Source organism: Entamoeba invadens, assembly GCF_000330505.1.
Source record: "Entamoeba invadens IP1 unplaced genomic scaffold scaff_1105074724539, whole genome shotgun sequence".
Taxonomy (NCBI): Eukaryota; Evosea; order Mastigamoebida; family Endamoebidae; genus Entamoeba; species Entamoeba invadens.
The window spans coordinates 35,692-63,173 of NW_004440352.1; the positions used below are offsets into that span (position 1 = coordinate 35,692).

General features: G+C 27.0%; 2 protein-coding genes across 2 annotated transcripts; one reads left to right on the plus strand and one right to left on the minus strand.

The window, feature by feature from the left end:
* Positions 1–10,541: 10,541 nt before the first annotated feature.
* On the plus strand, positions 10,542–11,731 carry EIN_392410 (hypothetical protein; the record flags this gene model as incomplete). Its single annotated transcript, XM_004256453.1, has 3 exons — positions 10,542–10,571; positions 10,693–10,763; positions 10,954–11,731. 3 exons carry the CDS (start codon positions 10,542–10,544, stop codon positions 11,729–11,731), a joined length of 879 nt encoding a protein of 292 aa, XP_004256501.1.
* A 2,715-nt stretch (positions 11,732–14,446) lies between these two features.
* On the minus strand, positions 14,447–18,572 carry EIN_392420 (protein serine/threonine kinase, putative; the record flags this gene model as incomplete). The annotated part of the gene is made up of 2 exons (XM_004256454.1): positions 14,447–18,543; positions 18,569–18,572. The coding sequence occupies 2 exons, from the start codon at positions 18,570–18,572 to the stop codon at positions 14,447–14,449; spliced, it is 4,101 nt and encodes a 1,366-aa protein (XP_004256502.1).
* Between the last annotated feature and the right edge of the window lie 8,910 nt (positions 18,573–27,482).

Consider the following 27,482-nt stretch of genomic DNA (forward strand, 5'->3'; position numbering starts at 1 on the left):
CACTATTTCTACTCCACATTTGACATCATGTGTGTCACGTATGTTCGAAGCATCATTTGTTGGGAAATACCCACAAACTTACAACAAAATATTCTTTTGTTTTTGTCGAGTACTTCAGTTAGCCTTTCATCCCATATATTTTTTTTCATCTCAATTGGGACCTTTGGTGTAAACATGTTGTTATTAAAAAGTTCAAAATAACAATTTAGGTTTTAATTATATTTTCAATTAAAAAATAAACATTATCAAATTGTATATATAATATAGTTGTATATATTATAACATATTAAGAAGTGTTTGGGAGAAATAGATGTGTTTGGTAAAAAAAGCATATTTTGTTTTTTCTTGTATATTTTTATTTTGAATTGCTCTTTTTATTATTTTTTTTACCTCTTTATAATTAGAAATAAATCATGCCACTTATATTTAGAAAGGAGGACCCTGGAATCTTTAACAAAAACCAATCAATTTGAGTTTATGAATGATGAAATGTTTTATAAATAATTCAAAAGTTTGAATTTGAGTTGAACTATTTTATCAAATAAGTCAAAAATCGTTCTAAATTGTTTATGAAAAGTGCCATTATTTTCTTTTTTTGGAAAAGCGAAATTATTTTTTGAAATTTTTTTCTGAAAAAAAAATTTCAGTCCTCGAAGGGTTAAGATTCAATGATAGTTTATTTCGTATAAATATATTAATTAACATTTAATTAATAATCAACTAATTTCAGAATCAGTTGCAAATTGTCATTAAATTATAGGAAAAATTAATAACAAATAAAAAATTGTGCAATTTCAGGAAAAGTTCAAAATAAATTATTAATAATTAAATAAAACAAAAATCAGGAATAAATTTTTACACTTATAATTTGTTTGAACATTCAGGAAAAAACGGGGTTCAAAAAATATTATAAAAAAATAGTTTAAAAACCAAGTGTACGACAAATATCTGGTGGTCTTTAAATAAACAATAACATCGTTTTAAAAACGTTATTTATTCTTAAAAAACGTTTTTAGTTGATAATGTTCCCAACTTACAGGATAAAAAAACCAAAAAAAATATTATAATTAATATAACTATTAAAAACCATATAACCAATAACAAAACAAATAACAAAAATAACTTTATAACCATTTGATAAATCATTTTAAAACATCTAAAAGTGAATAAACACAGTTGATTTGGTTATATATTTGAACACAATAACAAGAAAAGGGGTTTTTTAAAAACCAAGAAAATGTTTTAAACTTCTTTTCGAATTACAATGAGTTGAAAAATAGGTTGTTTGAAACAAGGTTTATTTTCGAGTGTATAAATTGATTTTGGACAAAAAATAACAATACAATTTTTATTATACCCCAAAATAATCAGTTATAATTATTTTGTTTGAAAACATTTTGGTGATATATCAAAAAATACAAAATATATATTCAAATGTGTGTTTTTAAAAAAGTATATACTAAATATATTTGTTTTATATCAAAACCATTATATTGCATGTAAATATTAATTTTTTAATTTTATCATAATTTTTAATGCAGTAACAATTTGCATTGATAACAACAGATTTTGGCTTAAAACATTACTTTGATTAATTATATTAAAATTATATTTAATATAACTAAACTATAATTTAACAAATTCATTGTTTGTTATTACAATAATATTTAGTTAAATTGTTACACACAATTATTATTGGTGACCCTTATTGTCAAAACGATATTCGATTAACAATTTGATAGAATGATGCAAACATTTTAGATCGATAATAAACAATATATTTATATATATATTTGATTTTGTGGTTATCAATGAACTATATTATTTTATATAATGAATTGTTGAAGTTGTAAAGACAATTTTTGACATTTTTTTAGATTTACAGTGTCAGATCACCAGTTGAATCTGATTCACAGCCTTGCTATCGAGTGTTTTGGTCACTTTTCAAACGTGTTTATTAAAAATTAAGCATCAACTGTATATAAAATGCTAAAATTGATATTTGAACCCACGTTTTCCAAAAGACTCGTACCTGAAAAGAGCGCCTTGGACCACTCGGCCACTTTTGCGATTCTCTGTTTTGTTATAAAATATTATAAACTATTATTATTCAATTGATAATTATTATTTTAACATTTAAATAATATCATTAAAGTAATTCTTAAGGTGTTGAAATATCAAATTAAATTTTATTAACACATAAATTTAATTTATTTATATGTGATGAAATAAAAAAAGGTTTATTCCATTTTAAACACATGGACAAACTATCATTTCGTTTTATTAATGTAATTGGTTTTTGAAGTTTTAAATGGAAGCATTGAAAGGTTGTAAATATGTAGACACAATCATGAAAAAATAACATTTTAAAATAAAATGATATTTTAACTGAAATTTAGTCTTGAACTATTTTTCTAAGTAAAAATAATAACAAAAAATTTAACTCACACACCTTGGTGTGTCACATTAAATAAAATAATAATTATTGATTTATATATAAAATAAAAATAAAAATTCAGTATTACCTTTCAAAAGCGGAACATCTGAATGGCAGGTTCTCTCAAGAGCGGACATTTTTAGACTATAACTAAAAATAGAGTTTTATATTGAACGGTAATTTGGTTTGGTTTGGTAAAAATGCCCGCTCTTAAGAGAACAAAATTATCACATATTCCGCTCTTGAAAAATTATATTGTATAGTTTTTTTAACAACAATTATAATTTTACAAACTTTCACTTAACAACCATAAGCAAAGAAATAATATTTGTAGAATTTGGCAAATAGTCATTAAAATCTGGTTTTTAAAGTGATAGTATTATAATAATTAAAACAATAACACAAAAAACAGTTAAAATATTAAAACAGTGTTAGATTATAGAAATTTTATAACTTTAATAATAGTCATCTAATTACTTGAAGTATCAATATAAATAGAATTGACATTTTAATAAGAAGCACTAAGTGTCCTAATAAGCAGTTTTTTTCTTCCAAACTAAAGATCCTGGGTTCGAGTCCCAGTTAGTGCATTTTTTGTTTTTTTATTTTTTAAATTAATATTAATAAATTATTAATAAAAATATATTCTTTTAATAAATTATTAATAAACTATTAATTAATTATTAATAAATTATTATATATAAATTAATAATAATTAATATAAATTTAATAGCAATAAATTTTTATAGACTGATTTTATTAAATCAATTTACTTATGTTTTCAACACAACAATAAACACTTTCGGCATTCTTTTCACTGTAAAGTACTCGAACCTTTCATTGGTTTTTATTGTTGGGATGTCTTCTTTGAAAATTGGTGATGCGAGCAGACACACGCTTTATAAAAATAACCATCAATCAATACAATTTTTTTAATAAATCAAAAACTCGCAATTATTTCCTTCAGCCCAATAAGATTTTTAATTGCAAGTTTTTATATCATCTAAAAGTTATTTTCCTCGATAATTTTGTTGTTATTTAACTACTGATTTGTGAAAGAGAATCATTATAATGGAATCAAACTAAATTAGTCACAACCTTTGTACTTTCTATCATGCAATTACTTGAACCACACCCCATTATAACAATTTGTAAAAAGCTCTTTTTTAAAAAAACTTGTCAACTTACCTTTACCAATTAATTGTGGAATGTCAAATGTACAATTTAATGCTAAACAACCATTTCCTAACCAAGTTGTAATTCTCGACGTAAATGAAAGTACTATGTGGTCAAACTACTTGACATAATTAATATGGACTTTGAAATTTTGACAGCGTTTGAAACAAATTTCTTAAAAAAGCATGAAGACTTTACAACAAGAAAATCTGTTACAAATACCAGTGTTGCTCCAACAAATTATTTTACAGTTCGTTTTGAAGCTGTTGCGGACACCGTAAACCTTTGACACAATCAGAAGAACAGCAACGTGCTAATCTTTGAGATGGATATGGAGAAGTATAAGAATACGTTTGTGTACAAAAGTGGTTAAAAGAAATTTATAGCTCTTTTTCCTACAAAAGAGTTTCAAAACATTCGTTCAAAAATAATTTCAACAGTTCTTAATCAAGCTTTCGGCCACATTGTTGGTCTTTCAACTGAATTTCTATCAAAAGAATAAGCCGAATTGATTTATTAACACAATAGAATCACAATTTCGTGTTATTTTTATGATACTCATCGTTCCAAATAAATGAATATTAATTGGAAATGTGTGGACTGGACTGACAACACCGATCAGTCGTTTTTAATACTCGACTCTTTATAGCAAACAATGGAATTTGTGTACCAGAAGATTTTGCCGCACGTTGTCTCTATTGGTACGATTTCGGGTTTTCAGAAGTCGGCGATATAAAGTCGTTGGATGTTGACATTCACACGCGAAGTGTTTTGTCGTCTAAAAACTTCAAGAAAACACCCATCAAAAATTTGATGGATGTCTGGGAAAGAGGAGGACGGCGTGCGTCTAATGGGAGTGTGATGAGGACTTCAATTACTGCGATTCCTTATTTTGGGATATCAAAAAGGCGGAAGAGACGGCAAACACATTTGGAAAAGTGACTCACTACGACCCACGATGCCAGGCCTCTTTTTATAAAATCGTCAATTTTTTTAGGAGTTTTTATGTTGTGAGTGTGATTGCCAAAAAGTGATCAAATTGCACAAGAAAGAGGTAGAAAGTACATAGAAAACAACAAATACAATTATTCTAATTTTGATAAATTCACAAATTCACAGTATTTAAAACAAGTTGAGTTGAATAAATTGATTGGATACATTTATAAGCCAGTTGGATGTGCAGTGTGAAAGTTGGAGTGGCACAAATAATGAAAAATGATGGAAAAGGTGACAAGGAAATATTCGAAGGTGTGTTGACGTGGGTGATTTTTGAAAGGGAAAAAGCAGACACAAATGCGGCAGTTGTTGGGGTTGTGTTGGGTGCTTACATTGCAATTTGGATATGTGTCCAAAAGGCTGGATTGAATTTAATCACAAAAATTTGCTTATTGAAAAAATCAATAGAATGTTGAATTTGATTAATATTAAGGAAATTAAACACAGAGTAATTAAAATGATAAATTCTAGTTTATTATATTTTTTGTATTTTTTTATCAAAAGTGTCTTGTTCCAAAACACTCAGAAACTTTCCAAATAAAGTCATTAGGGAAACTGTGCTGATTTCTTATGTATTTGTGTTGCAGCACAATCGAAATAAAATTGAAGGGGTGGAAAAACCGCTTTTGATAATTTTATAGTAAAATGATAATATGATTATAGTTTTTCGTATAGTTTATTTTTTCCTTTTCCTCGATTTGATTCAAAAAACAAGGTTTACAAGAGTCTCTCTGACTTTTTCAAGATGCCGATGTTTGTTATCGAAATTTGTGAATTATTTTTTATGTAAAGTAAAGGCTGGATTTGCCGAATGATAAAAAAAGGAGCAAGAAAAATTGACTTGGAAACTTTTTTTAGGTCAAAATAACAAAAAACATCTTAAAATTTATCAAATAAAGTGAATAATAATGAACTTTTTATTAAATGTTTTTTCGATTTTTTTACAGAAATAAAAAAACTCAAAAATACTAACCCGAAAGTGTACCATGTTTCACACCCCCTTTCGCACCTTTTCATTTTTTTTCAATTTTTTCATTTTCCATTTAACAGATAATCAACAGTCAAAACGATTACCTATCGAGCAAAATAGTTAATATATAACCTAGCACATGTTTTTAATACACCACTTTTTAATGTCTCTCAGCAAAGACAGACTGCACCTTTATTTCACACCCCCTCTTGTTGGATTCCTCATTCGTTCAGAAATGCATTTCATTGTCATACTGAAAAAACGCACTTTGGACTTACTCACCAACTGAACGTGAGTGCGTCCATTCACAGCGGGTTTTCAAGTGCCTGTCAAGCAAGCGATAAATGACTCGTTATTTCGTTGCACTTGCTTTTTTGAAACTTTTTATAAAATAAACGAAGCAATTTATTAATATTGGTCAATAAAAACAATGAAAGACGGATAATTTTGTGAAAATTATCAGAAGTGGTAAAAGGGCGCTGCACATGTCAGTTATAATTTATCGTGTTTTTTTGCTTTTTTTTACAAAAACCTCAATTATTTGAGGCAAATTGAAACTTTGGTTAAAATTGTGTGTAATTTTATCAGGAAATGGTAGTGAAGCGGTTTTTCCCGCCATCCAAAATGCTTGCTCAAAAGTGCATTTCAATAATAATTGTTGAAAACATCATGGAGACAATAACTGTTATCAACCCAATAATTATTAAGAAGACATGGTGCCAAAGTGAAAGTTGATGTGTTGTTTATCTTAAATGTGTTTTTATACCTTTTACTACTGATTATAAAAAATGATTATCAACAACTTTCTTACTATTTGATGGACTATCTTGTTCATTATATTACAGTAAATACATGTAACATTTTGGGATTTCAGCACATACTTTCATAAAGAAGAACAAAATAACTAAAATCATTAAAAAATTAAATATAATATATACCATAACTTGTTTCAAAAATTGATCAAATAGTTGGTTTGAAAAGTAATGAAAACCATTTAACACTTGTATAGTTCAAAAGAGACACACAACGACAACCACAGCTTCAATACGTTGTGTCAAATGAATCAATTCATGTTCATTCAATTCGAATTTGAGCATAAGTAAAATGATAATTATGGTTTTTATAATTATTTAATAGTAAATTTATTAATTTTATTAGTAAATTTTAGGTCCAGAAATAGTTAAATTATAATAATAAATAGTTAATTTATTATTTAATACAATTCCATTTTTATCTTTCGCAATGTCATTAATTATTTGATAAATCATATATTAAAACATATTAAACATTTAAAAACAAAATTATTTTTCATTTGACAATATTCAAGCAAAATAATTACATAATGCTCCAAATTTACTAATAATCATAATTTACATACTTGGTATTGGTTTATCGCAAACATGATCTTAAAAAATGTAAGTTCTTTTTTTACCAATGATAAGGGTTTATAAGGAGATCTCCAAACACGACGATATCAAATTATCTCGTTCGTTGCAAGGTCAAACAGTTTGTTTATTATGTTTAACAACATCAAAACCACGACAGTGACAACTTAGACTTGAACTTATGTGTTTATGAAGACAAAACAAAGCACAAAAAACAACAATAACAAAAAGACTTAATTTAAATTACTCTGAAGATAAGGAAGATGATGATGAGGCAGACTGCAAAGATGATAATTTGGTTTGTTAATTCAAACAATATAAGACTAACAAACACTGCATTTACTACACTAATATATTATAATAAAAATTAATTAAAAATTTATGTATATTTGGTTATATTTTTTACTATTGTAAGCTGTTTCCCGTTTTCTTTCAAATAAATTCTGTAATAATTCAGCTTTTCATTGTAATATAAATAGACTTTAACAGCCTTCTTCTAAATACTTCGAAAAAAATGCTCTGGCAAAATGTAAATGATGTTATTTTTGTTTTTGTTTAAATAAAAAAAATAAAATCAAATAACACAAAGACTAATAATGACACACAAATCACAACAAAACAAAACAAACAGAAAAGAATTTATATGAAAGAAACACCATTTTTAAATAATAATTGGTATTGTCAAGATTAATTAATTAATGGTACAATTAATAAAGAACAAATAAAACGAATGAACAAATGGCCAAACAGTGTTTAATGTATTTGAAAGTTGTATTAATATTTCAAAAATTCAAAAAGGAGCAGAAAACTATATTATTCTTATAAATTAGTAACTGAACACAACAACAAAATTATATTATTCGGGGAAAATATTAAACGACTTACAAATAATATTTTGAATGAAATAAGGTCAACATTGTTTCTTAAAAAGTTTTTGCCATTGAAGATTAAAAAATAATTTTTGTTTTTCTGTTTATTGTTTTGAGAATTTAAACATGGTTTTGAAACAAAAAAATTGTTAAACATAAAAAATTGATTTTTCAACAATTAGTCATAATTATTTAAAAATTAATCATTTGATGGAACCATTATTCATTAATTTCAAACAATTATTTTTCTTTTGAAATAGTGTTGATTAAAGGTACATTTTTATCATTATTTTAAAACAAAACATTATAGTTTTGAAAATATTATTAAACATATTGAAACTAACTATAGTTGAATAAATTAATTAAAATTTGTCGGCCAGTTGTGAAAAAAACTTTATAATTGTGTTTTTGATATAATGTTTATTTCTGTTTAATTGCAATATATTACAACCATCTTTATTTTGAAAAATTTATAAATAAATATGTATATTTTAATTGTTTAAAATGTCGTGTTTTCATCAACATACACGACTTTTATTTATGTAATAATGAAAAAAAAACATAACAAGGCACTTTGAAGTGTATTTAATTAAAGATTCAACATAATGATGTACTACTTCATAAAAACAAGTATATTGTTATTTGACATGTACGCAAAAAACATATTTTAATAAATTACCTGAATAAAACACTTTTAAATCAAAAAAAAATATTTTCAATATTCAATATTAACAATTTGTTTAAAATAATAACTATTTAATAAAATATAAAAACGAATACAACCTTTCAACAATTATTTAACCATGTTTTTGATGTGGATAATACATATTTATAATTGTAAATTAAATTATTAACAATTATTAATATTATTATTAATAATATAAATTGTTATTGTGTGTCAAAACTACTTTTTAAATTTATGATAATAAAATTATGTATTACAAGTCAATGCAAAGTTGTCAACAACTTTTATTTTATTTTGAATATAAACTTTTATCGTTTTTTACTAACAAATGTTTAGAACACAACTAAAAGAACATAAAAATAAATAAATTTATTTGGTATTGTCCAATTTTGTGTTGTCAATTTATTTTTTTTTATTTATTATAAAATGAAACTACGACTTGTCATAATAAATTAATTTGTGTTAAGATTATAAATCACTTTATTTATTGTTTTAGTTATAATAATTCCAATTATTAAATCAAGAAACGTATAAAAACTCTTTTTGTATTTTAATTAATACATCGATTTGTGTTTTACCTTACAATGTCGGTAGAGTAATTAAAATAACATTTATTTTTATACGATTAATAAATATAAAAAAAATAAAAATTCAAGTGTGATTCACTATTACAAATTCTCGGAAATTGAGACTTTACGATATCAAAAATTGATTTGTATTGTTCTGATATGCAATTCGAACTTGTTTGTATTTCAAATGGTGCGTTGACATTATTAATTTAATGATATGATTATTGTTTTTTTTATTTTTTCTAAATTAGGAAATGTAATAAAAATGCAAGGGTGCCATTCTGAGTTTTTTTGGTATTTTGTTTTAGTTTTGTTATTAATCCGCAATCTTAAGGTTAATGAATACAGTGGTGATTATTTTAAGGTTTAAACAAATTAAATTATATATTATTATGCCATTCAACAAACATGTGTTTTAAAAAAAACATATTTGTTTTATTTTTCTTTGGTTGATAATTTTTTTTATTTTATCCAAAAAAATAAAATACCATTTTTTCTTTTTTAAAAACGCATATTTATTTGAGGTTTGCAGCCCTGCTTATTATATTAATTATATATTTTATTATTAAAATAGTTTATCTAATTGTTTGAACGCTTATATCTGGCACAAATGAATTTTGGAAACCCACATTCGTTTTTTCTTTATTCTTTTATTTTACAATCTTTTACTAAAAATACGTTTTTCTTTAAAAACATCAGACAATTAACAGACATCGTGCTGCAGCAATTGGAGGAGTTTATGATGCAATAAACTTGGAAATTGAAACGAAACACTTGGAAACTCGACACGAAAGAGAACGTGTATATATTAATACAAAAACCACAAATCCACTTTTTGATAAAATTGATGGTGTGGTATTCATAGAATTGATACAAAATGCATTTTTTGTTGTTTCAGAACAAAATTGTACCAATTATCACCTTCACATGTTGAAGTTGCTTTTTGTTGTACTCCTGAAATAACACTAGAAAACGACAATTAATTTACACGCAATGTTGAGATAACCGATCCTGTATTATCTGCAATTATTGATTCCTATTGTGATAATTGATTATTTTTCGAAATTACAATTACAATTTTTTATTACCAAACTTTTTAATGAATTGTGTTTTGCTTTTTAGGACAAAAATGGGGGTTTTTAATATGTTAGTTTTAAGCTTACTAACAATAATTATTATTATAAATTAAAATTTAAACACAAAACATTGTAAAACATAATTTAGAGTGACCATATTATTTGTATCATCCATCTCATTAAATAAAAATTTGTGTAGCATTATTTATATTAGTACACACTGTATTATTACAATTAATTTATATTTTAAAATAATATTAATTAAAATTTTATAATTGTATATATATAATGAGTAAATTTTAGTTCTATATTTAGTTTAAATTGACACAAAAATGTGTTAAAATATATTTAAACAGAAATTATAACGTTATAATCAAAATGTCCAAGCTTGATGGTTATCACATCATGGTAATCTCAAAATAACTTAAGACCATCAAGGACTTTATCAATCTTGAATTTGTGTGCAAAAAGTTTAAAGGTAATATTGAGAAGTACCATTATAACCCAAATCCATTAAATAATATAACAGAGAAATACTTCCCAAATATCGAGACACTTCAATTGTGGAGCACTCGCGATGAAAATTTTGGCAACGGATTTGTTGTCAATATAGAATCAAAAGATGATGAATATAGAGCAATTTCAGACGTGAACAATATGAAAAAATCAACGAAGATATAGTAACTGTTTTGGAAAAAACGTTTTATCAGATAATTGTGTGGTTCACTCTTTACAAAAACAAAGATCGCAACTTTGTATTTAAATGTGTGACTTACACAAAATACAACAGACATAAATATGGCAGTAACATCCCATTAACAGTAACAGCAATTGGAGATGGCTGTTTTGATAAATGTGAAACATTGGAAAGTTTCACAATCCCATCAAATGTGAACTCAATTGGAAGATTTTGTTTTCGTGATTGCAGCAGTCTTAGTAATGTGATGATACCTTCAATAATAACATCACTTGGTAGTTTGTGTTTCAGTGAGTGTACCAGTCTAAGCAGTGTGGTAATACCATTTTGTGTACCATTATTTGGTTATCACTGTTTTTGTTGGTGTAGCAGTCTAAGTAGTATTACAATACCAACGAGTGTGACATCGCTTGGTGGAGAATGTTTCCTTGGGTGCACAAGTTTGATAAGTGTGGATATTCCATCAAGTGTGTCATTCATTGCATATAGATGTTTTGGAGAATGTTACAGTCTAACCAGTGTGACAATACCATCTAGTGTGTCGTCGCTTGAAAAGGGATGTTTTGATGAATGTGAAAAACTAAGTGGTGTGACTATCCCATCGAGTGTGATATCACTTGATGATTTTTGTTTCTGTTGTTGTAGAAGTTTAAGTGATGTGACTATACCATCTAGTTTGTCATTACTTCCTTATAATTGTTTTGAAAAATGTGACAATCTAAGTAGTGTGATAATACCATCAAGTGTTACATCAATTAAGAGTGATTGTTTTGTTGAATGCCCTCGTCTTAGCAGTTTAACTATACCAAGAAGTGTTCAAAATTTTAATGATCATTGGTATTCATCAAACACAATTATTCATTACGAGTAAGACTAATAATCAAGTTTCTTTTAAATTGTGATTAAATATTATTATTTTAAATTAATAAATTTGAAAAAATATATTTAAAAATATGTATTTTAACATCACAAAAAGTAATAGATCAAAAAATGGAAAAAGACTCGAGCTAGTCGTAAAACGTTGTCTCGTCGCCAACATTGTCATGGGATTTTTGGTCAATGAAAATTGGAAAATATCGGGATCATGTTCGAATAATAAAAATATCGTCGTTTCAGTTTTTTTCCCAAAATTTTCTTATTTTTTCAATTTTTACCTAATTCCTGGGGTTTTAACAATTATTTGTGTTTAACCGGCCGACAAGGATATAGTTCGTAAAAACAAACCAAATTTCGAAATCTCGGCAATTTGCCACATAGTTTTACCAATCATGACACAATTTTCTTATTTTAATACAAATTTTTTACCATTAAAATGAACTCTTTTTATGTTGTATTATTTTTCTTATTGTGTTATTTCTTTTTTTTGTTCATCTTTTCCCGACTTTTTGGTGTTTTTATTGTGATTTTTATTTTTTTTGTCAAACACTAATTTCGTTTGATGCATTTGAAAATTAAATAGGGTACAAAATTATAGTTTTACAATATAGTTTATCAATGATTAAATACATTATTTTAATAGTAAATTTAACTATTTAAGTAATCTATTTAAAATCAACAAAAAATCATTCTCAAAAATAATAATAAAGTTACTATACAATTAGTCGACTTACTTTTTGCTTTATGTTCAATTATTTGTAAGAAAATAATTATTTGTTTTGGTAATATTCGCGAGAATTGATTATTATTTTCGAGACAACCAGAAATCAATTCATAACAACGCCTTTTGCTCAGATAACGCATTTAATGAACACCGACGGCTTTCCAAGTACACGCATCCGTTTAAAGCACTTAGACTTATATGGTTTTATATTTATAATATAATATGGTTATTTTGTGGCTACTTTTTCTTTTTTTATCATATTATTATAATTATTTATAATTTGTTTTTATTATTTAACTTTTACTATTCGAATTGTTTTATTAACCATATTATAAACCATTAAATTAATACTGGCACCCATTATTTTTCTTTTTCTGTGTTTTATTGATCTGAAATAAATATTATCAGTCAATTGGGTCTTCGAACGAAAGAAGTGTTTTTTTCTTTTAAAAGAAAAAAAATATCGAAATTTTGGATCGTCATGTGTTCTATTTAAGTGATTGTTTTGTTTATTTTTAGAAAGGGGGTAATGAAATGGTTCGTAAAAACGAACCATGTCCTTGTTGCCGGCACAGAGGTGTCTGTGTCGGCCGGTTAAATTAATAAAAAGAACAACGTTTTAGAACAAACTCAATTGTGAAAATATCCAGAATAAATTAACAACAAAGATAAAAATAAATAAAATGAATTAGAAAAAAAATTAACAATAGGAAGGAGGAACTGGAAAAAATAATAAAAATTATTAGGATTTGAATTTACATCCACTTTTTTAATTATGAAAAAAACAGATGTTGATTAAACATAACTAACATAAAAATTCTTTATTTAATGTTAATAATATTTTATCAATAATATAATATAATATTAATTGACAAAAAAATCAATTATAACCAAACTAATTAACTAAACCAAATTGATAAGATCAATAAATAATTCTGACTTCAATAAAGAACACTCCTTTGAATACTCAGAATAATTTAGAAAACACCCGTCTAAACAATGAAGCTGATTGTTTGGACACTTTTGTTCATGTAAATAGAACTAAATTTAAATATTGTTTGCTAAAATACCGCATTTGTTCAAAGCTTTTTGTAGTGTATAAGTAGCCCCACAAGTGTGGAAGCGTATGTGTTTTCTATTGTCATAATCGAATTCACAGCCAAAAAATTCAAGTGTTTTATATGTGCATTAAAAATAGAACAAGCTGATTTTTGTTTAATTCTCTGTGATAATTGACTCTAACTTTATCAACGTGAAAATTAAGGTATTTTTTGTTTTTATCACCATAAAATTCGTCACAAAATGGACAATAATGAAGACGCTTTAAATCTCTATCTCGAGTCGAAAACCAATCCAAAACTGGTTTAAATGTCATACTTGACTTAAACATATTAGCCTGAGGATCGTCATTTAAAGATACATTGGCATTGCTTCACAATTTGTCTAAGCATGAAATAATCTTATTTTTTTATTAAAAAAATATATGAATCATTCCTTAACCATACGAAGTGAAAACTGGATATTTTTTATCCTTGTTTTTTATCTTAAAATAACTCACTTTTTTTAATTTTGTATTTGAACAAAGAAGATTTTTAATTAAAAACGGCGTGTCACAAATTAATTTAAAAAATGAAAACCCGATAAAAATCGAAGCGCTCTTATTATAATTTATGTGTATGTCTTGTAACAGCAAGTATTGACCAATTTTGAACACATGGAAAATAGAAAACATGGTTCTGTAAAGACCATTAAGTAACGCGAAAACTTATTGATTTTGTGTTTATGAATTTGTTTTTAATTATTCTAAAAATAGATAAAATATATATAAAATTTATCCAGTTTTCACTCTCCCACAAAAAAGTTGATTCAGTTGACTTACTAAGGTTAACTTGCACACATTAGGAATCAACTTTACATAATAAATTTGAAAAATTTTATATTTTGTTTGTTTTTTTATAAATGATAATAATATGTGTCTATATTCAGTTATTTTATACTCATCATATTGTTGATATTCGTAACAACTGTTTGGATATCAGTACGTTCTTTTAGATTTTGTTTCCAACAGTTTTGAATAATTTCGAATAAACTGTTTGGGATGTTGTTGATGTTTTCAACACGTTTACCAGCTGTTACGAACTCAGCTATTTTCCACGAGTATTTAAATATGTTTTTAGGATATATTTCACACCACCCAAACACTTCATACATTGTCACAGCAAACGAGTAAATATCCGCTTCTTTCTTGTATTTTTCTTGTTTTAATACTTCAGGTGCCATATAAATTGGAGTCCCAATACCCTTTGTAAAAGTCATGTTAGTCATCATCATATTAATATTTCTTGCACTTCCAAAGTCAGTTAGTTTTGCATTTACTTTATCTCTTGAATTGAGTGAAAACACAAGAATGTTGTCTGGTTTGATGTCTCTGTGTAATATCCCATTTTCATGTAAATATAAAATCCCATTTGCTGCACCTTTTGTAATTTTGATTCGAATTTTCATGTCAATTTCACTTGAACTTTTGTGTTTCATCAAATCCTGGCAACTCCCAAATTGAGCAAATTCAGTGACCATACAAACTTTGTTTGGTATGAACACAGCACCATAGAAATGGACGATATACTCACTTCTGAATTTGTCCAACATGTCTACTTCTTTTTCAAACTCTTCGATAGATTCGTCATCAAAGTTAAATTGTTTCATCTTTTTAATAGCGACAACATTTCCTCTGTAACTCCCTTTGTAAACAACTCCAAAAGAGCCTTCCCCAAGTTTCTTATCTTCCACAATCTCGTGGTAATCAAGTTTAGTTGACATCATTGTTTTTGCTGTCACATTAACCGTGTTGTACGTGTCAACTCCACTTGACAAGTTCTTGGAAATCAAAGTAATTTGACTTGTGATGTTTGATGAGTAATTTGGTGTTAAATATATCGAAAATTCACATGCAACCCCCTTCTTCAAAATCACAATGTCTGGCTCAATTCTGAGTTGATAACTCTCTTCGTCTGATTTTGACGATATTTGAATTTTCAATGTTTTGGACGTCGTATTACCAACACACAGAAGTTCGCAACTTTCTTTGCCAACTGGTATTTCATCACACTTGGTGTTAAATATCAACTCAGTTTTGTTGATACAAACGCCGCCTTGTAATGAAGTAAATGTAATATTTGACATTTTCATGTTGAACAGAGTTGTTGTCTTCTCTTTTTTCTTCATTTCAATATTTTTGATAACAATTTTAATTATGATAAATAGAATAGTTGTGATTAAAATGATTAATAATATACACACAACGACTATCACAACTATCATCCACCACACAGCTTTTATATTGCAAAAGGTGCCATTTGCACTTGGAGTGTGCCAAAACGAGCATTTGGTGCATTTTGAATGACCAACTTCTTTGCAATTTGTTATCAATGAAATATCAACACATTGTGAGTCAACTAAAACTTCATTTGTATCGCATGAAGTACACATGTCTGTTGTTTGTGAACATGTTGAACAAGTTGCACCACACTTCTCACACTCGTTTGTGTTGACTGTGAAATACCCATCAGAACACTTGGCACATCCATTTTGTGTTGTTTTTAGTTGACAGCCAACAATATCGCTTTGTGGTCTGCATTTGTTATTTGATGTTCTATAATTTGTTAAGTTGCAAGTCAAACAACTTTCTCTGTTGTTGCAAGTCCCACATTTGACATCGCATCTTTCACAAGACAACTCACTTCTGTAATACCCATCAACACATTTAACACACCCACCTGATGGTATAAACTGTGTGCAAATACCATCCAAGTCGTTGTTTGTAATACACTTGTGGTCACTCAAAAACATCCCATCTTTGCACGAGAGACAAAATGTTGAATTTGAGATGCAGGTGTCACAGTTACCATCACAACTCACACAGTTACCAAATAATAAATAGTATTTGTCGTCACACCTCACACACCCATGTTGTGTTGTTTCTTTACATTTATATTGTGTGTTATCTCCATTGTTTTGCATGCAATTTCCATTGTCATCTATCATGTAATTGTTAAAACATTCAACACATTTATTATTGAGTGTAAACGCACAATTATCTTGTGTTGCAGAACACCTCCCATTCTGTTCCATCTCTTCATTGTTTTTGCAAGTTGTCGATTCACAACTTCCACTCTCTGTGATTTTATAAGTTGTTGAACATTTCATTGGCTTCTCAACATCACATTTCATCCAATTTGTATTTCTACTCGAGCAATTTTTGCACTCAGAGTTATCAATGTAATACCCATTTTTACAGTAAATGATGTTGTTGTAAACATAATTTGATTCTGTTTTTGTTTGGAAACAATTTCCATCGTTTTGAATATAATAGCCATCATTACATATAATACACCTGTTGTTTTCACATGTTATACAGTTGACATCACCGCATGTGTCACAATTAGTGTCGAGTTCTCCGTTGTGGCATTTTATACAATTGGCACCATTTGTTGCTTTGCAGTTTTCGTTTGTTGTGCATCGCCCATTATCAATAAAATAACCATTTTCACATCTGATACACACATCTTCATTACCAATGTTACAATAATTATAACTTTGTATGCATTTGTTGTCAGCACTCATCAGATATCCATTTTCACATTCGACACAATAATTTTCTGAGTTGAATGTTTTACAGTTTAGAGCTAAACCAACACACATGCCATCAACAAGTCTTGTGTTTGAATTGCATTTAATACAAACAGTTTTTGACATAAAACTTTCCATCAAAATGCAATTTGAATTCATTGAGTTTTCGATTGTTTCATTTTCAAAATACAACACAACGACATCATTTGTTTTCAGTATATCATTGTGTGTAAGTTGGTGGACCTTTTCAACCTTTTTTCCAAATGTTACAAAACATTTTACATTCAACACAATATTATCAATGATTCCTTCCACATCCAATTTTATTTCTGTAATATCACTTGATATTTCAACGTTAAAATTTAAGTTTTGAGATATACTCAAAGTGTGTGTTGTCGAATTGAAATTCAGAGAATATGAATTTTGTGTAATACCTTCTATTACAGTCAATGTCCCAAATGAAAATTGGATTATCTCGTCTTTATACAGCGATGTTATATTTACACAGATATCATCATTGATTTGAATTTCTTTGATTATATCTGCATTAGTTATATCAACACTTTTTTCTATCACGAGAATTGTGTCTGGCATTTCAACAAGTTGAAAATTAAAATTTGAAATGTTTTGATTGAGATATAAATAGCAATTTGTTTTTGAGTCGTCACATGGGCAGTGTGGATAGTAAAACACATAATTTTTATTTCCATTGTATTCTGTTTGGTAATTATATTGATTTAAAGTACATGTCACTGTGTTATCAAAAATAGTTTTTATTGGACAGAATCTCATAAGTTTCCCATTTGATAAGAGACGTGCTACACCTTCTATAAAAGTGTGAGGAAAGTCTTCTGTGGTCAAGTGAGTGCTGTAATTGTCAAAATTCAAACAACTTGTATTGCTCATTGACAACACGTCAAAACAATTTAAATTGTTGATTGGATTTCTTATATCAAAATTTTTATAATCTTTGTACAAATGAAGTCTATCGGATTGCCATAATACAATAGGCGGCTTGTCAAGTTGTGGATTTTCAATCGTTAAATGATCACCTATTGAAAACTGACCGAAAACTTGAATTGTTGCATTTTCTTCTACAATTAGATCAATGTCTGAGTGAAAATATCCATTGAAAACAACACTTGTGTTTTCAGTTATATAAAATAATTGCAGTGCGTTTATCCAACTGTTGGAATAAATGGTTATTTCATTTAAAGATGAAAATACAAGTGATTTCCATTGAAGTGCGGATGTGGATGTGAATGTAAAATCATAACTAAAAAAAACAGAAGTATTAAACCAAGTATTTTGATTACAATATAATCCATTTTCTGATTTAAAACCTTCACTTTGATTATACCCAACTGGATAACAATTGAATTCATAAGAATTAACAAGATATATTACATATAACATGATAATAATCATTATATTATTATAAATTTTAAGATCCGCTTCATATAAATAAAACGTGCAAACACATGGTTTAGTCTGAGTCGGTTTAAATATTTTTTTAATTCGAAAATAATAATTAATTCAAATATTTATTATTACAAAGTCGTTATTTGATAATAGAGATTTAAACCAAAAAATAATTACGATGTTTTAAAAATAATAAGAGACATCAAAAAAATATTTTACAATGTTATCACTGTTTAATATATTATTTATTTTTTTTGAAGTAAATCAAATATATTATTGTTAGTAATTTCAAAATATGTAAACACTTGAAATTTTTATGTTTTTTGATGTAATAAAAATTATCATTTTAATTACAGTTTAAACACATAATATCATAAATTATAAATAACATTCGTAAATTGTTTTTAATTATTTATAAATACTTCGAAAAGTTCAAACTTCACTTTTCACAGTGAATTACACGTGTTTTATTTTAAGATTGGATTTATCTATTTTTTTTAATAAATTGTATTTTCATAATTAGTAACTTATATTTATTAAAAAAGTGTTAGAGTCATTCAAACAACGTTGTCCTTTCTCCAAACGTTGTCCCCTTCGATTTTTTCGATGCATTTTCTATTTTATTCGAAATGAATTCAAAATAAATTTAAACCCGCCATGCAACAAAATAATTTTTTTGTTTTTTATTTTAATTTTTTGTTTATTTTTCAAACTCAATAACAAATTAAAACAAAAAAACAATAAATTTCAAGATCATTGTTATTTTTCTGAACAGAAACGTTTTCAGATAACCATCGCAAAAGGCTGCGTTTGATTAGAAAGAACTTTAAAGGCGAGAATGTGTTACAAAGAACATAGATAGAATTGTAAATTGGATAGTAAGACCAAATTTACGTGTTTCAGGTGTGTATAGCATACCATTGTATTGAAGACTGTTGACAACATTTGAGTGTGGTTATGACACCAATTCTATATGTTAGTTGCTTCTTGGCTCCTTGTTATTATACATCAAATTACAAACACATAAAGTCTTATGTTTTTGTGTTCGCTAAACCCATTTAAATTTTTACCCTTGTTATAAATTATTAACGATTGTTAAATTATAGTTAATATAATTTTAATTAACGAGCATAATATATAAAAAATATCATTGTATTTTTTAATAATTTACAATTGTTTTCATAAAAAAATATAAAAAACAATTTATAACTGTGATAACTTGACCCGACGATGACAATATATCTCTATATGATGCTTCATTGGCAGTTTTGAATTTTCAATAAGTCTCGACTCTCGTCTGATCTTTTTAATGCTTTTTTTCTAAGTGATTCATCCTTTAATATGGGTCCTAAAGATGTCATACACAACTTGATTGCTTCTTCACTAACATAATCCTCGATCTTCCGGCAACTTTCCTTTATCACTTCACATACAACGCTCAACGCTTTTGTCAATCTTGGTACAAGTCCACATGCAATAAAAGAAGAAATAATATTCTTCGAAGTTGTGACTTTTCCCCATGCATTCACGATTGTTAAAATCTGAATTGCATTGTATGACAATTCCAAATAATCTTCTCCAGAAAAGGTGGAATCTGTTGAGCACATGCGTTTTTGGCTACCAAAGATGCCAACATCTAACATCTGTAGTAGGTGTGAAGAGTGCGTTGGCATGAGTAAAACGCGAACGTTGTTATCAGTTAAAATTTTAATTGCAGATACACTCACGTGTGATCCATAACGATCCATTATGAGTGCTACTTTACCATGATAATTTAATTTTTTTTCTTTTATATTCAATTGATGGTATAAATACACATTGAAGCCACTCGTTGAACAAAACTTTTGTCATGAATGACTTTCTTGCATACTTCAGACAAACTCTGTCTTTTGTTATTCCGTTCACTAATAATTCTTTTTCCACAGACAAAGTAGGAACAATGAAGAATAGCGGAAGTGATGAACTGTCCATACAAATAGTACCCAACATTGTTTGTCTTTTTTCCTCCCTGGAAATTGGCACGTTCACATTGGATGTACCGTCTCTGGCAGATATTATCACAGTGTGATCCATTTGATCCACCCATTTTTGGAACCCCGACTCATCACAATTAAATATAAAGGCGGTCGGAATTCCACTAATTTCATTATCAAGTATTTCAAAATAACAATTAATTTGTTCCATGTTCACTGTAACTCTTTCTTCTTCCATTATTTGACCTTTTGCAGTTTGTATTCTTTTTTCTTTTGCGACGAAACAATAGAGACTTTTTGCGTTAATGTCTTCGCGATCGAGGTCGTTGATTATAAACGACATCATGTCGTTATAAGTCGCAGGATCGTTACTCTTTTCTCTTTGTTTAACAAACTCGACAATCAATGTCGATTCGAACTCACTAAACAATGACCCTCTACCTGACTTGCCTCGCTGCTCTTTTACCAATTTAATTTGTCTCTTCCACACCTCTTTTGACAAATTTGTTGTCAAACTTGAATAAAATTCGTCACTTTTAATTCCTAATTTCTTTGTCATGTATTCTTTACATCTAAACAACTGAATTCGTCTATTCGGAGCAGCTTTGTTTCTTCCAAGTTTGAAAAATCTGGTTAATGTGTCGAGCACATAATCATAAAGGTCTACTCTGTTGATCTTTTCAAGATAATCCATTAGTTTATCACAATCAAATTCGGCATCTGATAGACAAGGTTCAATCTGAATGTCTCTGTTAAAGGACGGGTCAATTTCCTCCATTGATAATGAAGATTCTTCGTGTCCCTCTGTGTGGTCATTTTTGTCTTCGTCAACTTCATCAACTCTTTCTACATAGTTAATAATATCAATAGCATCATCATTGTTGACGTGTATTTCAGGACTTTGTTGTGTTTGAGGAACAACATTTTGTATTGGATTCGAAACAACACGTTCCCCCGGGAGTGGACATCTCAACTGTTTTAATATATAATACAGTTGGTTAAATCCATGATGTTTCTGTTCATAACTCTTTAGGATTGTTAAACAATTAACAATGTGGGTGTTAATTTCTTTGATGTCGAGCATACTGCAATACGCTTTATGTGATGCTTCAAGCAATTCTTCGATTACTTTACATTGACACTTGAAGTACTCCAAAGTTTCTGCCATATCTGTGGTGGTGTAATTGGGTAGATTGTTGTAATTAGATAAACTTCTATTGACATGTGCATACAATTGTATATTCAGTTTATTATACAAATCCTGTATATACTGGAATGTTTCGGCTTTAACATCTAAATTATAAATTGGTCGAAAGACATTTTCAAAGTTAATGGGAGTCGAACCAAACAATGTCCATATGTCCCAATATCCAAGTGTTGGTATGGGTGATGTATTCAGTTGTTATTTCAAGTTTTCAAATGTGTTTATATATTATTTCTTATTATCACAGTTTCATTTTAAGTTAAGTTGATTTTTGCAAGAAAAGGGGGAATAATAGAACAAAAGAAAATTTTGTTTTAACAAAATTAAAAATAATATTTACTAAAAGAAACTATATTTTTTATTATAGTTGAAAACTGATGGTAAAAAATGTTGAATTTGTCTTTGATTTAAATTTTTGATAAAATCGTTTTTGATTCTAAAAATATAAAACTAAAAGGATTAGGTTTGGAGAAAGGACAACGTTGTTTGACTGACTCTAATATTATTACGTTTTAATCAAATTCCAATAAAAATGGATGATAATTTTTTTTGCTAAACGTTGTCTGCCGATTTTTAGACCATTATAAATGGAATATATTGGGATTTTTTTGAAAACCCCCAAAATCATTGTTTCAATATTATTCTGTTTTTTTCGTTTTTCCCTAATTCCCGTTTTTTAAAACAAAAATCAATTATTTATTTGTCAATAAGACAACGTTTGGGGAACACACAATGTTGTTCGATTTTAAACGGGTGTGATCATTTCTATTGTGCTAATAGATCTGAAAACCATTTTTTCAAAAACTTATTGTTGATAATTACATGAAAATAGTGTTATTTAATTTATTTATTATTGTTTTAAATTAAAGTCAGTCTGGAAACCTTATTTATTCCAAAAACCTTATTTATCGACAAAAATAGGTTATTTTTTGTTATTTGGTTTTGTTTTTCAATTTTATTTTTTTTCGTTTGAAATCTTTGTTTTTTCAATCAAAACGAACTTAAACAAATTGACCAATTCGATTTTTTACGCTCAAACATCGCGTATAACAACAAAAATGGTGCCGTTGTTGTAAAAATGGTTGGGCGGATTTTTTGTGTGTAAAATGATACATACAATACGAGAATTTGACAACAACCAACTTCTATTTCATCAAATAAAAATAAAAAACAACGATACAAATCATAATTGAAAAGAACACCACGATTGGCAGACTCGAACATCGAATTGCAGTTTAGTGGTCGATTAAAAGCCGTTCCTTCGAAATAGTTCTGGCTGCGTGGACGTCATTTCGCTCTCCGAAAGAGTACACCAAAGTTGAAAAAGTACTCACGCCTAAAAGCGAAAATCTTCAAAAAATGATCCAAAAAACTCAGTTTGTTTTGTGTATTTTCCCGTTAATTTGGGATAATAACACCATTATTATCACCATTTATTGACAAACAGAAAAAATGAAATGATTGGCTAAATGACTTCAAAACCATTTATGTTTTGGTTGTGTTATTGGAAAATAGTTTAAATAATACTAATATTAATTAAACATCCCAAAAATGCTTTTTTTTCATAGGAAAATAAATAAGGTTTTTGATATAAATAAGGTTTCCAGACTGACTTTATTATGTTTTTCTACACACATAAAAACATAAAAAATAAAATGACACCACAATTGTAATCGAAGAGAAAAAAATAACACGATTCAACAATTACTAATTAATAATCTAATATATTAATTTATATAATTGGATTTATTTTAATCCTATCCACATCCATTGTAAAAACAGATTAAAATATAAATTTGTAAATATTTTGAATTTGTAAAATATAATTTTAAACTTAATATATAAACTGTTTTTAAAAGTCTGTATAGTGGTGCAGGGTCGGCCAAACGATCATGTTATTGGAAATAAACTTAAAAACCATTAAAATGGTAAATATTATTATCATTTTTGAAAAACAAAAAGAAAATGACAAAACACAATTATTTATACCATATGATAAAATGAAGAAAAATAAAACGATAATTTATATTAAACACAATGGTGTTTTTAACCTTACGATGGTGCCATAATAACAAAATATATAATATTTTTTTGACAAACTCGAGTGGCGCCCTTGTTATTCAAATATTATTTTCAAAAAATCATGTAAAACAAACAAAACAAAAAACAATAATACAATTGCAAATTATATTAATAACTAAAGTCTTATCATTTGTTAACCAAATATCATTTAATGTATGTAGGACATGTAATATCACAGTGTATATAAGCAACACAATATAAAAATAAATTTAATGAAAAAAATATCAAAGATATATTCAACACAGAAAGAACAGGGTGTCTATATACATGTATACTCTTGGAAAAAAATATAGAATTTGGTGTAATGTAGACTCCTTCCTACAAGAGGATGAAATATTTTTATTTCATCCTCCTGTTATAGACTTCAATGTTGATATATTCACTAATTTCAACGAATATTTCACTATTGAAACGAAAGATATGATTTTTTTAAATACATACTCCGTCGTTAGTAAACACCATGTCGGAACTTATACCAATCGAGCAAAGAACAAAAGTTGAATAGTTAGGAACATGTAAACTTTGTCGTCATTAATGTAAATCAAGAAAAGTGGTTGCTATGTTTTATGTCAACCGATGTATCCTTTACATTACATTTTATTGTTTGATTTGATTGTTCAAATAAATTGGTCATAAATCAAAAATAGTCTATTATTTACAGTTTTGAGTTTTTTTGGTTAATATTATATTAAAAATTAAAAATATAAATATAAATTACCAAAAAACAATTATTGAAAATAAATGATATTTAAATTACACAAACACCATCGTAAGGTTAAATTTCTTTTAAATACAATAATATCAATATTTTTTGTGTCGATTTAATTGTACACCAAACCCTTTCAATTATATAATTTGATGTAAATAAAACAAATTCAAAGCTGCGTTTGTATATTTTTTTGTTTTCGGTTCAATGAATAATTATTATTTGACTGATTATTATCATATTTTGAATTATCGTTTTCATTTAAAAGATTATCTAAAGATATATTTTACTAATTTTTTGAAAGTAAAAGGTTTATTTTAATCAAAAAATTCATTGTTTGTTTTGTATTATTGCAAATAATAATAAATATACTAAATACTGCAATTTGATTGATTCATTGACACTTTATTTTTAAATGGAAGTAAATGAACAAATCAAAACCCATGTTAATAATTCATCTTCATGTATCTTTTGAAAAATATTGTATATCAATTTAAAAAATATTATATCAAATGTTAAAATCACTAAAGTTATCTATAATAATTTTTGTTGTTTAAAAGTATCTACTGTCTCTTCAAGTATTATAATGAGTGAATAATGTTATTTAATTCAAATAACTTTGTAACGGAATATTTCACGTGTTTTTAACTTATCAAACATTGTTCTTAAAAACTAAAATTTTACACAATATAATGATAATTTGATCACAATAAAAATTGTTTAAATCGTTAACTATAGTTTTAACATTTTTTTAAACATTTTACACAAAAAACTTTTTGAATTTTTTGTTGACAATATGCTAAAACTAAAAATAAACTGACACGTATTAGAGATTGTCACGGAGTTATTTAAAAATTGGGTATTGGCCGACCCTGTGTGGTGTTACGTTTTTTGCATTTATTTTGTTTATTATTTTGGGGAATCAGTTTTTTGTAATAAATATTTCTTATTTTTTTACCAAATAATAAAAAGAAAAACAGTTTTCAATAAATATTTTTTTACTTGAAATAATTATAAACATTAAAAAAATCCACAAAAAATTTTGAAATAACTGGATTTTAGTTTCTGAAAAACACGTAACTGTTTCTAAATATGCATTTATTACAAAAGCAAATAAACTTAATGTCAATCTATTTCATTATTAAACATTTCATTAATTAATAAAATATTTACAAAACAGAAGCTTAGTTCAATAATTAGTATGCTTAATAGTGTTTTCACAATAACAATAAAAATATCAAAATAATTTGATAACTTATCTTTGTTGGGTTTTATGAAGTCGACATTTTTAAGCATTTAATTGAGAACATCTTATTTAAAATATCCAATAACAAAACAATATTTTTTATGCATTATTGTTTTTCTTGTGTTGCCAATTGATTTATGTCTGTCAAAATTATCAAACATTTGCTGTAATTTGTTATTTTTGGTGTTTTTTGGAACTCTTTATTTCATTATTTTTTATTCAGAATACATAACCACATTTTTTTTAATTGAAAAATAATTTTTAATGAGAGTAATATTCGATTAAAACTCGACACGAACAACATCATTCCAATTCACTTAAACGTTAATTGTTGTGCTTTTATGCCAACAATGCTGTGTATATGTTGTGAAGTATTGAGTTGTGGTCAAATCAAATAATGGGATCGTTTTTTTAAAGGCCGGCTAATATTCCAACATTTTCCCGAATTTGTACGAAAATAATTAAACGGTAGTGGTATTTTTTTCAAAATAAAGTCGGTACTTTCGATTTTTTGTTTATTATTTTTTTGGGAAAAATAAAAAATAAAAAATAAAAAACGGGACTTTAGGAAGTTCTAAAAATATGACAGTACAGACTTTTGAATAACAGTTAATTATTAATAATTTATCATGTTATTTATAATAGTTTTATAATTATAATTGTTATATATAATAGTAACAATCATCAGACATAATTTTGACACAATAACACATCAACAATCATATCTTTACTACAACGTGATGTCATCGAAGTGATAAGTGATCACATTGATATAACAATGTTGTGCAATTAAAAATATATTGTATTTTATGTATAATTATAACAAAAATGGTATAATCACCCTTTTTTATAATGTTATCATTATCGAAGATACATAGTGTTTGTAATAAAGCGCGTTTCGACCGAAATACACAGTTTGAATTAAAACAAAACAAATAAGCATCTAATTTATATAAACAGAAACAAGCTGGTTTAGTGAATGATGATGAAATGATTATATGTGATATAATTGATGTAAACTGTATTTCAAAAGTAAGTACTACCGCTAAAAATTGAGAAACTATTATTAGCTGTTTTCCCGTTTTATTGTTATTAAAGACTTTGTTTTATTATTTATCTTTTAAAAAAAACAAAAAACGGTACCGACTTTTTTGACCTAAAAAAACAAACAAATTATATTATTTTCGTAATTTTTCGGGCATTTGTCGAAACGTTGGGAAGTCTTTTGCAATTTTTCTAAGACAGTTATTTCTTTTCGAGTCAAAATAATGAAAACAATTTGAATACATATAAAAAAAACAAACAAACATCCTCTGAAGACGAACAAAGAAATGATAAAACGAGTTCAAAAAGAAAAAAATAAAAAAAATTGATAACGGATTAAAGCAAGTGTCCGATAAATTCGCCGTTGTTTTCCTTGCACAATTCAAACCTCTTTGGAATCGACATTATGTAGTTATCAATTGTCTCAAGAGGTATTGAATCCCAAGCCCTTTCAAGAGCCTCTTTGAGTTCTTCAATGTTCTCGAAGATTTCCTTTTCTTTTCTTACTAAGGTGTCCAAGTATTGCCATAAGTGTTCAATTGGGCTGAGGTCGGGGCTATTTGCAGGCCATTCTTTCAGTAGTCGAACCATGAGCTTCGGGTCCAAGCCTTCAAACCATTCAATTGTGTTTTTCGCTGTGTGGGGTCTTGCACCATCTTGTTGAAACACCATCCCGTGTTTGTACACCTTCTTCGCGTTTTCAAACACTCTTGATT